The 12,338-nt window shown below is 37.8% G+C and overlaps 1 protein-coding gene across 4 annotated transcripts in view; it reads left to right on the forward strand.

Annotated features, from left to right (window-relative positions):
• Window positions 1–12,338, forward strand: part of LOC123598070 (serine/threonine-protein kinase TNNI3K) — a 289,720-nt gene that overhangs the window by 177,919 nt on the left and 99,463 nt on the right. For 3 of the 4 annotated variants that reach the window (XM_045477849.1, XM_045477850.1, XM_045477852.1), the window contains 3 exons: window positions 10,139–10,191; window positions 10,512–10,564; window positions 11,655–11,753. In XM_045477849.1, the coding sequence (XP_045333805.1) occupies window positions 10,139–10,191; window positions 10,512–10,564; window positions 11,655–11,753 (205 nt within the window). The remainder of the gene's footprint in view (window positions 1–10,138; window positions 10,192–10,511; window positions 10,565–11,654; window positions 11,754–12,338) is intronic. The other variant, XM_045477851.1, reaches the window with a different exon arrangement.

A 12,338-nucleotide genomic window follows, 5' to 3' on the forward strand; every position in this document is an offset into this window, starting at 1 on the left:
GATGAGATTGAAAATGAAGCCTAATTGCTTCCACTGATTTAACCCTTGGAATGCTTCCAGGCATGCCGATAGCCATGTGTCTTTAATCATGTAAGTTAATCACCTTCAGGCATTTATCAGAAAACAGTGGCTTATAGGAAATCTGGGGAGCATTGCTGTTGCATTATTAGGTTTACACTTCTGAGGCTGTCATCTCTTCAAATAAGGACACTGAGAGGTTGGCCATGGTGCCCTTAAACTAGTGTTTGTTAGTAGCAACTGACACAGGCAATTACATGGCTCTATAATTCAGGAAAAAAGTGAATTAATATTTATGTGGGGTTTTTTTAAGTGACTTAAAAAAAGTGCTTAATGGTAGGAGAGTAGCAACTCACCTTGATCCTTCTAAGGCCATCATGAACTTCAGTCTGGCTCTGGAAGAAAGTCAGAATTGGAAAATGGTCTAATAATCAGGCCAGTCTGATTAATAGTGACAATTAGTATTGGACTATAGTGCATAACCAACTGATTATGAATCATTTGAGCACTTTAGGTAAATTTTCAATATAGGCAATTAAAATGAAAAGACTCATGATGCTTACATAATGACTTCATTAAATTAACTCAGTTCTGAGGTTGGAGTAAAAAAAAAAAAAAAAGTCACAAAGAACCAGCAGAATTTAACTTCCATTCACTTTTGTTTTTAAAAAATGGAGAAAATACTTAAAAGATATAAATACACCCACCACATTGAAAACAGCTTATTATTTTCTGAAAGTGAACTGTGTTCCTATGGAAGAAAGAACTGAAGGTCAGAGCTTGGATTGTATTCACATTGGATGAAGTAAATCTTGCCCTCTGTTATATTTTGTATTCTACTAAGTGCATGCATTGCTAAGGTTAAAAGAACTTTATTGTGGAGTCATCTGTAAGGGACAGACATTTCAAAGAGATAAATACTCAGTTCTGTTACATAAACAATTGACCCAAATCATTTGCTTCATGATAAAAGACAAAGCTGGAGCCAACTCCCAATTCTGCAGCATCAGTGCAGTCAGGGGAACAAAGATTCCTTTAGGTGAAATGCAGTCATTCAATCAAAGCAACAATAGTTTTATAGAATTAGACAATGGGAATGGAAGGAGAAGAGACTCTCTAGGGCTAGAATGAGTTGAAGCATTCCATAGTGAAGTCAGTTTCTACTGCAGGTTTTGATTCAGAAAGTCATATTGCTTCCAAGACTCATCGCTTAATACCTAACAAGTACATGGCTGTATAGTTTACAAAGGGCATTGTTTGTAAGTTGTACAAACACTCTGTAAGCTAGGTCTTTCGTGTATTAAATAATAACCAATACCTATTTAGCAGTTTAGAATTTACAAAACTCTATGTATTACCTCTTAATGTTCTTCATTCTTCTCAAAATTTTTAAAGATAAGAAAATACTATATGTCCAAATTCATAGGACTTGTAACAAAAAAACAACAAAAAACAAAAAAACAGGCATTCTGACTTCAGGTCCCTTTCCCACATACTACCTTCTGTTCATCCTATTGCTTAAGACCTTCCCTTCTACTTCAGTGATCTTCTCCAGAATTAATTCTCATATCCACCATATTCTTTGCTAGGTCTCTGACAGTAAAAGCTGCTTTACATTCTAGCTTATGTGTGATAATATTTCTCCCTTTCAGTTGACATGTCATCCCCAATCAGACTGTCATCTTTTTAAAAGCAGGTGCTGCGGTTTCTACCACAGAACAAAGCCTTCACAGCAGGAAGGGTAAACCTATGCACATATCCACATTGGTGAACACCATTCCAGCATACCATTTCTCCTGTATTGCATGATCACCAAAGACAGCAATAAAGCCCTATGAGCTACTGATGCTGCAAGGTTGACTTGGCATGCTCAATAGCTAAGCTACTTGCTTCTGAGCCTGAGCTTCATTTGCCACAGCAAAATTATTGTTTTGCAAACAACGTGGACTTTTGGAATCACATCATATTAATAAAAGAAAGGATAAGAACCACATGATCCCCACAATAGTGCACAAAAAGCATTTGACAAATTACATCCTTTCTTGATTTAAAAAAAAAAAAAAAAAAAACCTCAAGGAAGTGGAAATAGAATCAACATACCTCAGTCATAAAGGCCATATACGGAAGACCCACCACTAATATCATCCTCAATGAGGAAAAACGGAGAGCTTTCTCCTTAAAGTCAGGAACATGACAGGGATGTCCACTCTCACCACTGCTGCTTGACATAGTGTTAGAAGTCTTAACCTCAGAAATCAGGCTTCAAAAAGAAATAAAAGGCATTCAAATTGGCAGATGACATGATACTCTAGGTGGAAAACACAAAATACTCCACCAAAAAATGCCTAGAACTGATAGATGAATTCAGCAAAGTCACAGGCTATAAAATCAATGTAACTGTGGCATTTCTATACACCAATAATGAAACAGCAGAAAGAGAAATCAAGGAATTAATCGCACTTACAACTGCACCAAAAACCATAAAATACCTAGGAACAAACCTAACCAAAGAGATAAAAGATCTATACACTGAAAACTATAGTAAACTTATGAAAGAAATTGAAGAAGACACAAAGAAATGGGAAAAGATTCCATGCTCATGAACTGAAAAAACAAATATTGTTAAAATGTCAATGCTAGCCAAAGCAATCTACATATTCAATGTAATCCCTATCAAAATAACACCAGCATTCTTCACAGAGCTAGAAGAAACAATTCTAAAATTTGTATGGACCCAGAAAAGACCCCGAATAGCCAAAGCAATCTTGAAAAAGAAAACCAAAGCTGGAGGTATCATAGTTCCAGACTTCAAGCCATAATAAAAGCTATAATCATCAAGACAGTATTGGCACAAAAACAGACACATAGATCAATGGAACAGAATAGAGAACCCAAAAATGGGCCCACAAATGTTTGGCCAACTAATCTTTTTTTTTTTTAAATTTTTTTAATGTTTATTTATTTTTGAGAGAGACAGAGACAGGATGCAAGTGGGTTGGGGCAGAGAGAGAGGGAGGCACAGAATCTGAAGCAGGCTCCAGGCTCTGAGCTGTCAGTAGAGAGCCTGATGTGAGGCTCGAACTCACAAGCTGTGAGATCATGACTAGAGCTGAAATCGGATGTTCGATGAACTGAGCCACCTAGGTGCCCCAACTAATCTTTGACAAAGCTGGAAAGAGTATCCAATGGAAAAAAGACGATCTCTGTAGCAAATGGTGTTGGGAAAACTGGACAGAGACATGCAGAAGAATGAACCTGGACCACTTTCTTACACCATATACAAAAATAAACTCAAAATGGAAGAAAGACCTAAATGTGAGACAGAAAACCATCAAAATCCTAGAGGGGAAAACAGACTACAATCTCTTTGACCTCAGCTGCAGCAACTTCTTAAAAGACATGTCTCTGAGGCAAAGGAAACAAAAACAAACATGAACTATTGGGACCTCATCAAAATAAAAAGCTTCTGCACAGCAAAGGAAACAATCAGCAAAACTAAAAGGCAACCGACAGAATGGGAGAAGATATTTGCAAATGACATATCAGATAAAGGGTTAGTACCCCAAATCTATAAAGAACTTTCAAACTCAACACCCAAAGACCAAATAATCCAGTGAAGAAATAGGCAGATGACACAAATAGACACTTTTCCAAAGAAGACATCCAGATGACTAACAGACACATGAAAAGACGCTCAACTTCACTCATTATCAGGGAAATACAAATCAAAACCACAATGAGATACCATCTCACACCTGTCAGAATAACAGGGAACAGATCAGGAAACAATGGATGTGGTGAGGATGCAGAGAAAGGGAAACCTTTTTGCACTACTGGTAGAAATGCAAACTGGTACAGCCACTCTGGAAAACAGTATGGAGGTTCCTCAGAAAATTAAAAATAGAGCTATCCTATGACCCAGCAACTGTACTACTAGGTATTTGTCCAAAGGATACAAAAATGCTGATTTGAAGGGGGCACTTGCATTGCAAGTTTATAACAGCACTATGGACAATGGCCAATGTATGCAAAGGGCCCAAATGTTCATTGACTGATGAATGGATAAAGAAGATGTGGTATATATACATATATATGCAGTGGAATATTACTCAGCAATCAAGAAGAATGGAATCTTGCCATTTGCAACAACTTGGATGGAACTAGAATGTATTATGCTAAGCAAAATAATTCAATCAGATGAAGATAAATATATGATTTCACTCATATGTGGAATTTAAGAAACAGAACAGATGAATATAGGGGAAGGGAAGGAAAAATAAACAGAGACAGAGAGGCAAACCATAAGAGACTCTTAAATACAGAGAACAAACTAAGGGTTGTTGGAGGGGTGTTGGGTAGGGGAATGGGCTAAATGGATGATGGGCATTAAGGAGGGCACTTGTTGGGATGAGCACTCGGTGTTATATAAAAGTGATGAACCACTAAATTCTACTCCTGAAATCATTATTGCACTGTACGTTAACGAACTTGGATTTAAGTAAAATTTAAAAATTAAAAAAAAAATTCATTACTCCAATGAGATTTTCATTGATTACATGTCACTCAGAGTGTTTTAGACTGAGTCTGTGGCTGGTTTTCAGAAGAGAGGGGCTGGCATTAATTGCTTGCAGAATTGAACAGTTCTGGTTCTGGTGACTACTTGTTTCTTTGGCCACACAGACCAATGAATCTTTTCAGTGTGTTTGAACTCTAATTGAATCCCAATGTTCACTGATGTAGTTAATTTTCATTGAAAATAGTTTCATTTGTGGGGAAAAATGTTAAATCAGAAATGCCAAAAATTACTGTAAGAATTAATGATTGTTGATCTTTACCTCTTGAACTTCCTTGTGTGGTTTTACCAAACCTACTGCCTTCTGGAGAGCATTCCTCAGCATCATGTGACCCTTAAAGATGTTTCCAGAGAGCTTACATGGCAAGTGTGCATGTATATATATGTGTGTGCACTGCTTATGTGTACATATGTGTATATTACAGCATCTGTTCATCATTGTCCTCCTTGCTTTCAGTGTAACCCATCTCTTCTCATCTCCTGCCCCTTCTTTTCTCATCTCCTTATGCCTCTCTCCCAGATGGTAGGACTTGGGCTAAAGTGCTAGTTCAATCAATTACTGACAGGTTTGCATATCTACCAAATTCACATCAGAAGGGTCTGACTCAAAGGGATGTTTCCACCCAATGTTATGTACATGAAGATGCTCCATAAAGCTTTATCTGTAATAGAAGACTGTCTCTCCCCAGAATTTTATACAAAAGCAAGCAGATAAAAATGAACCTCCCAGGTGGTGTCCTGGTGGAGAAAAAGCCTTAGAATTCCCATCACCTTGTTTTCTTTCACTTTTCTGATCCTGATGACATTCTCTGTGTATCTAGCTTAATTCCCAGGTCAGATTGCAAGTTTCCTGTTCACAGGGATTGTGTTTCATTCACCTACATATGACACATTAACCACACACTGGAAGGGAAGAAGGTTAGTATTTGTCTACTGGTTCTTGGTGGACCAAAGGTGTATTAGAGTTATTTCCATGTAGCTTGTTGACTTCATTCTTTTTACCTTACAGTCATACATTGAACACAGGAATTTTTAGCACTAGCTGGAATTTTGATCACTTTCTTCACTCAAACTTTCTGGACTTTTGCCCTAGGCATCAAGCTAGAAGAGTTCTGGCTCCTCAGGGCCTATCTGGATGATGTGGGAGTCAACTTCTCCTAAAAAAGGCACACTTTGGAGACTGAGGTTTGAATGCTTCCTCCACCTCTTACTAGCTATGATACTGGCCATCTTAGGTGACCACTCTGATCCTCAGTTATCCATCTGTAGGGTAGATATGCTAATATCAACCACACAGTGCCTCCATGAGGGATGGAAAAATCTCAAAAACACCAGTGCTTGCCCACAGGAGGCTCTCATGCAATATTTACTCACTTTTTTCTTTACTGCCACCCTCTCTGTTACCTCCCCTCAATTTTTATTGTTCTTCTTCCTCTCAAAACTTGCCATTCATGACAAATCTCAGGTAAACTCTTCAAATTATCACGAATAATAATTGCATCACTTCTATTGTCCTAACTGGCTTCTTCTACAAACTCATCCTCTTCCCTAGATATCCTCAACCCCAATGCCAGTGACTCTCTGACACAGCACAAAGCCTACTTCAAAGCCTTGCTGCTGTCACTGATAAAATAGATTCTCTCAGCTTCACCGCCTGCCTGTCTCTCTCCATTTATTTCACTCCAGATAGGAAGTATGACTCAGCACCAACTAATAAAATGAATGGATGAATTTTAGGGGTAGTTTAAAAAGCTAGTTTCCATTATTACTGAGTGGTTAGAGAAGGAGTGGACAAATCCAGAAGACTATCTTGAAGTAAGTAGAAAATTCCCTTTTATTCCAGCACTTCCCAAAGTTCTGCAATATTATTTGCATAGATTCCCTTTTGGAATTTGGCCCCATTTGCTGCTATGAACTCAAATTGTCCGGTGTCCTAAATTGTCGCTGCATCCTTTGTTTTGTTTAATTTGCTATTGCTTGTTAAGAACACAAGAGTTCAGGGGTGCCTGGGTGGCTCAGTCAGTTGGGCGTCCAACTTCTACTCAGTTCACAATCTCACAGTTTGTAAGTTCAAGCCCCGCATCAAGCTCTGTGCTGACAGCACAGAACTTGGAGCCTGCTTCAGATTCTGTGTCTCCCTCTCTCTCTCTGCCCCTCCCTTGCTCGAACTCTGTCTCTCCCTCTCTCTCTGTCTCTCAAAAATAAATTAACACTAAAAAAAATTTTTTTAAAACAAAAAGAACACAAGAGTTCATGTTGCATGTTATTTCAATTTGATAAAAATAGTAGTTATTTGTCTGGTGAGTCCAGTCTTGCCAAGCACAACATTGACTTTAGTCAAGTTTCTCAGCCTCCCAAGTCAGCCACTATCCTTTTCATAAAAATTCATAGAATTTTTAGTAAGACAACCCTTTCTAATTGGATATTTTATTGCTTTGTACTTAAGAACTCTAAACTAGAAAACTCATAGTGTGATGAAGGATGATCCTTGGTTTTCTGTTCTTTTTTGTCCTCTCTATCTAAGCTATCCCAAGATCTAGACACTTTATTTTAGATGTTTTGATGGATTTACCCTATCTTATTTGTTTTCCACTCTTTTTACTTTTGTCCTTAATACCCAGGGCCTAAAATTATTCTTGAAGGCTAATCTCTGCTTTCAGAGCATTGCACCCTATGCATGAAAATGTGCTATTTACTTGTATCAAGCCTAGAATTCCCTTCCCAGCTTTCATATTTCCTTATAATAATCCATTACTACTTCCACCTGATTTTCCTCCATTATTCTCCAGCATGCACTGTCTAATTTAGTAAGTATATTCTTCTTATAATTTCTGATACCAACTACAGGCATCCCCAACTTTTGGCCTTTACTAAGATTATCCCCCAACTTGGATTTTTTTTCTCCCTTCATCTGCCTCATTTCCTCCTCACTACAACAGAAGCTCACAAACGCTTTGCTATATCCACTATATCCCAGTATATAGGAAAGTTCCTGGTATATAATCCACATTTAGCCAATTTATATTTATAGACTTACTGACTGTCTCTCAAGGCCCACTTCAAAGATAATTTCCTTTTTTAACCTACACTATTTTTTCTGAATTTTTACATAACCCACATTCATCTTTACTTTTTATGAGCTGATTATAAGTTCTTTGAAGATGAAATCTATAACTTGCCTCACTTTGCATCTCTCAGAGTGTCTGGATAATGTGAGGAAAGTAAATATCGTCCTTGGGGGGAAAGGTCCATAACACAACACAAAGATGATTCATAAAATCATTTTTCACCTACTGTTTGCCAGTCCCTGTTCTAAGATCTGGGATGGTGGCCTACATGAACTGGATTCTGCGTCTTCACTGTTACTACTTACCTGTGTAATCTCTGTTGATACACTTAAGTTCTCTGAACTTGAGACTTCTGCAGGAACTAAGAGGGTTATACTAAGTTAGTTCTAATGTCTCTTCCAATTGTAGGATTCTGTGAATTCTAAATATTTATCAGTAGACAGATGAGCGGTATTCAAACAATACTCATGACTGTCTATTTTCAGTTACTTTTAGTTAATTTATTTGCTAACAAATGTTTATTGAATACTCCTGTGCAATGTGTGTGCTAAAAATGCTGGAGGTACAGCAAGGAGCATAATCCCTGCATGATTCCTGACATACCCTGCTTCTCATACTGTGATGCACTGGGTGGCCCAGTGACTAAATTCATTTAAATTTCTTTGATAAAAGAGTAAAATTTTGCTAAACTCTCCACCCCAACTACAGCTAGGTGGTATAATCAGTCTTAATAACATAAAATATTTACTTTGGAAGAAATGTAAGCAAACAAATGAATAAATATTCCAAACAAATGTAACTTATCTGGTGGCTTCTCAAGATCCATGGTTTTAAGCTATTGCCTTGATGACTACTATTGTGGAAAAAGTGAATGTTTAATTGGTGGTTCAGGGAGCCTTTCCCTCTGTTTAACTTGAACAGCTCCATTTAAAAATCTATATTATATGTTGAGATTATGCTCCTAAGAATGTTTTTTAATAACCACTGTTCTAGATAACTAATCAAAATTAAAATAAAATAACAGACAAGATGCTATACATATAGGTGTATTGTGTTTAGGGAATCCATGCTCAATATGTGTTTTAATGATATCTCTAAAATGTAACACCCCATATCCTTTGATAGACCAAGATATTGTGGTATTGAAACTCCCATAAATCCCTCAGAGAATCTGGTGGTACAACATTAGATGCATTTTCTTGTCATACTTGAACTTCCAGAGAGTTCCTGATGCTATCAAGTTCTTATGACAGTTGTCTCATCATATGTTGCAACTGATAAATTTGAAGTTAAAGAGAGCATCCTGGGGGTTTTGTTTTGACATCCTTGATTACTTCTACACTGGGTTTTTCCAAGCAAATTGGCTTTAAACATATTCTAGATTTTAAGTAGTTGAAAGAGGTTTAAGTCTATATTACTGAAATAAAATTCATTAATGATACTAGGGAAATTCAAAAGTAACTTTCTTATAACGCCGCAGTCAGCCCCAGAAAGTATTTATGTAAAGAATTCAATATTTATTTGGGTCTTATTCAGGACTAGAAAATAATAGTGTTTTCTGTATATTGATCACAAAGCAAAACAATTAAGGATAGAGCAAATACAAAAAATATAGTATAACCTATAGACACTAAAAGAAATCCAGTGGATGATCTCCTAATACTGAAATGCCTCATTTACAAGGCAAATGTGAAATAAGCATTCAGTAAGAAGCACTCCGTGACAATCTTGGATCATGATGTGTTTGTCCATCCATAAGATATCCCACAACTCATTTTACCAATATGTGGGAGGAAGAATGACCTCTTTGGGGGCTGTCTCAGCCTTGATTTACTTTTTGAAAAGGCAGGACATTCTTAACCTCGCTTGAATTCTGGGTTGGAAAGACTTTGGTGATCTTTATAACTTTTTCTCCCTACAACCTTAAAAAGGAGTTTAGCTAGTATCAGGCTTAAAAACACTCCTTCTTCCTGGGAGTGTAGCTAGAACATGTTGGCCAAGACTTATTCCACAAAGGGTCCTTTTATTATGTTCATGTCAGGCTCTGACTTGAACTGCCCTTACGCTTAGGGTTCCAGCAAGCTCTGGCTCTCATATGCTCACAGATGCCTTTGACCCTGCCTGTTAACAATTGTATTAGCAAATGAACCACAGAGAGCTGAAATACTGATCTTCAGCGAATGGGTCTTTTTGACAAGTTTAGAGAGCTTATCCAAAGTGAGACACCGTGTATACTTTCCAAGTTAGATATAAAATGATTTTGTAAATATTCCTTTTGAATTAGCAAAATTAAAAAAAAAATAAGAGTCACTAACCTAAGATCTCTGCCAGTCTTTTGCAGCTTGTTCAGCCTCTGGGTAAACAAATGATGACTATCAACCTCTTCCTTAAGGCACCAGATTCAGAAATAATGAAGTTTACTCAAAGTCAGTGTTTTGTTTTTTGTTTCACTGTTTTTGTTTTGTTTTGTTTTTTACAGTCACAATATTCTTCTCTGTGAGGACGGGCATGCAGTGGTGGCAGATTTTGGAGGTGAGATTTCCATGAAAAATCCCCAAATGACATCAGTTTCTTTCTTCATTCTTAGTTGGTGTCTCATATTGTATGATGAAGCTGAAAAAGCAGTTCACACTGACAGCTATACTTTTCTAAATCATTCAAATTTCAGTGACCCTGAATTTTAAAAGTATATCATTTATTTTCAGTTTTTTCTCTTTGATATCCCCAGCTACAAGAAAGGAAGTAAGCCTTTAAATAAGAGGTTTCTAGGGGTTTCAAAATTTTAGTTGTGATTTTGACCTTGTTTTTAAAGATGTTTTCTTTAACACGAATTCATTTTTTCTTTCCATCAGAATCAAGATTTCTACAGTCTCTGGATGAAGACAACATGACAAAACAACCTGGGGTTTGCTGCTGCTTATGTTCCTTATAATTATGAAACAATTAAAATGTGTAAACTCAGCATGACAGGAAGTGAGATGAGAGCAGCTTTAACTGGAAGCATTGTCATTGTCCCAGGGGCAGGATAAAGTTTTATGTTTTTATTTTCAGGAAGCCCTCAAAAGAACTCTTTCAAGGCTGTACCAGAAAAATAGATTAGATATATGTCTGGAAAATGAGATGGATAAAATAATCCAGAATTTATTTCAGATGTAACTGAAAAAAGTACCAAGCAGGCATGGTTAATTGGCTTTCATTTTTAGATCTACTTATTAAGTAGTGGAGAGAGTTAACATTTACTCAGTAACTAACTATAGAATTTGTAGTTAACCAGCATCTAGTAACAACTTTTTTTCTGCTTCAGCATTATAAGGTAATATGGCATATAACCAAGTATTAATGTTTAACTAAAATATAAGTTTTAACATCTGGAGCAAACATAATTGTATTCAAAAATGTCTGCTATTGGGGCGCCTGGGTGGCGCAGTCGGTTAAGCGTCCGACTTCAGCCAGGTCACGATCTCGCGGTCCGTGAGTTCGAGCCCTGCGTCAGGCTCTGGGCTGATGGCTCAGAGCCTGGAGCCTGTTTCCGATTCTGTGTCTCCCTCTCTCTCTGCCCCTCCCCCGTTCATGCTCTGTCTCTCTCTGTCCCAAAAATAAATAAAAACGTTGAGAGAAAAAAAAAAATTAAAAAAAAAATGTCTGCTATTAAAATCATTACCTGCTCTCTTCTTTACTCTCCTCCCCTCCCCCAAAAAAGTAACTTCTCTTCCTAGACCACGTGTGTTATTTAACTACCTAAGCTTAGGGTAATTTCCCATTCCTTGCTTTTTCTGCTTCCACAGATGCATTACTCAGTCATGTTTTCTGTTTGTTTGCATGCTTGTTTTAAGTTCATCCCAAACTCTCATTTTCCACTTCAGTTCATGTCTTCATCATCCCTTTTCTGGACTAGAAGTAGGATTCTAACTCCAGTACTGTCTTCCAGTTCCTTCTTTGCAACATCAGCCAAGTGTTAGGTTCTGACAATTCATCTCCTCCTATAACCATCACAGATACCCAGTACCCACAGGCCAAAATCCAAATTCATTGCCTGGAAGCCTCCTGCCCTCCCAAATCTGGCCCAGGGCCCCTCTGTGACCTCTTCTCCCACAGTAAGTTCTCTCAAGTCCCCCACACCCTAATACACAAGCCTCCCGCTCATTCCCCAAAAAGGCCATTCACATTCATATCCCTGTGTCTCTGCTAGTGTGGCTTTCTCTGCCTGGACAGTCCTTCACTCCACCTCACCTAGAAAGGGCTTGCAAGGCCTAGGAAATTTTATCCATTGTAAGTGCCTTCCCTTCCATAACATCCCCCCCCAACACACACACACACACACACCTGCTGCCTCCTCCCCGTGCATTTTTCTGTCTGTGCTTTTGTAGCATTTTGTACTGCTAATTCGTACCCTTACTCATTCAGTCAACAAACATTTATTGAGGGCCTACCATGTGTCAGACATTGTGCAAGGGACCAGGAATGCAAAATGTGAAGAAAATCTTGATGTGAAGAGCTCATTTTCTATGGGGAAAACACAGTAATAAGCAGATAGATTTAAAGCAGTATGGGAAGTCCTGTGATAAATGAGGTGTGACAGAGCATCTTGGGATGAGTGGGAGTAAATTAGGTGCAGGGAGAACAGAAAAGAGTGCCAGGTAGAATGAACAACAGCATGAGCAAAGACGTAGGGAAGGATG

Source organism: Leopardus geoffroyi, chromosome C1 (assembly GCF_018350155.1).
Source record: "Leopardus geoffroyi isolate Oge1 chromosome C1, O.geoffroyi_Oge1_pat1.0, whole genome shotgun sequence".
Taxonomy (NCBI): Eukaryota; Metazoa; Chordata; class Mammalia; order Carnivora; family Felidae; genus Leopardus; species Leopardus geoffroyi.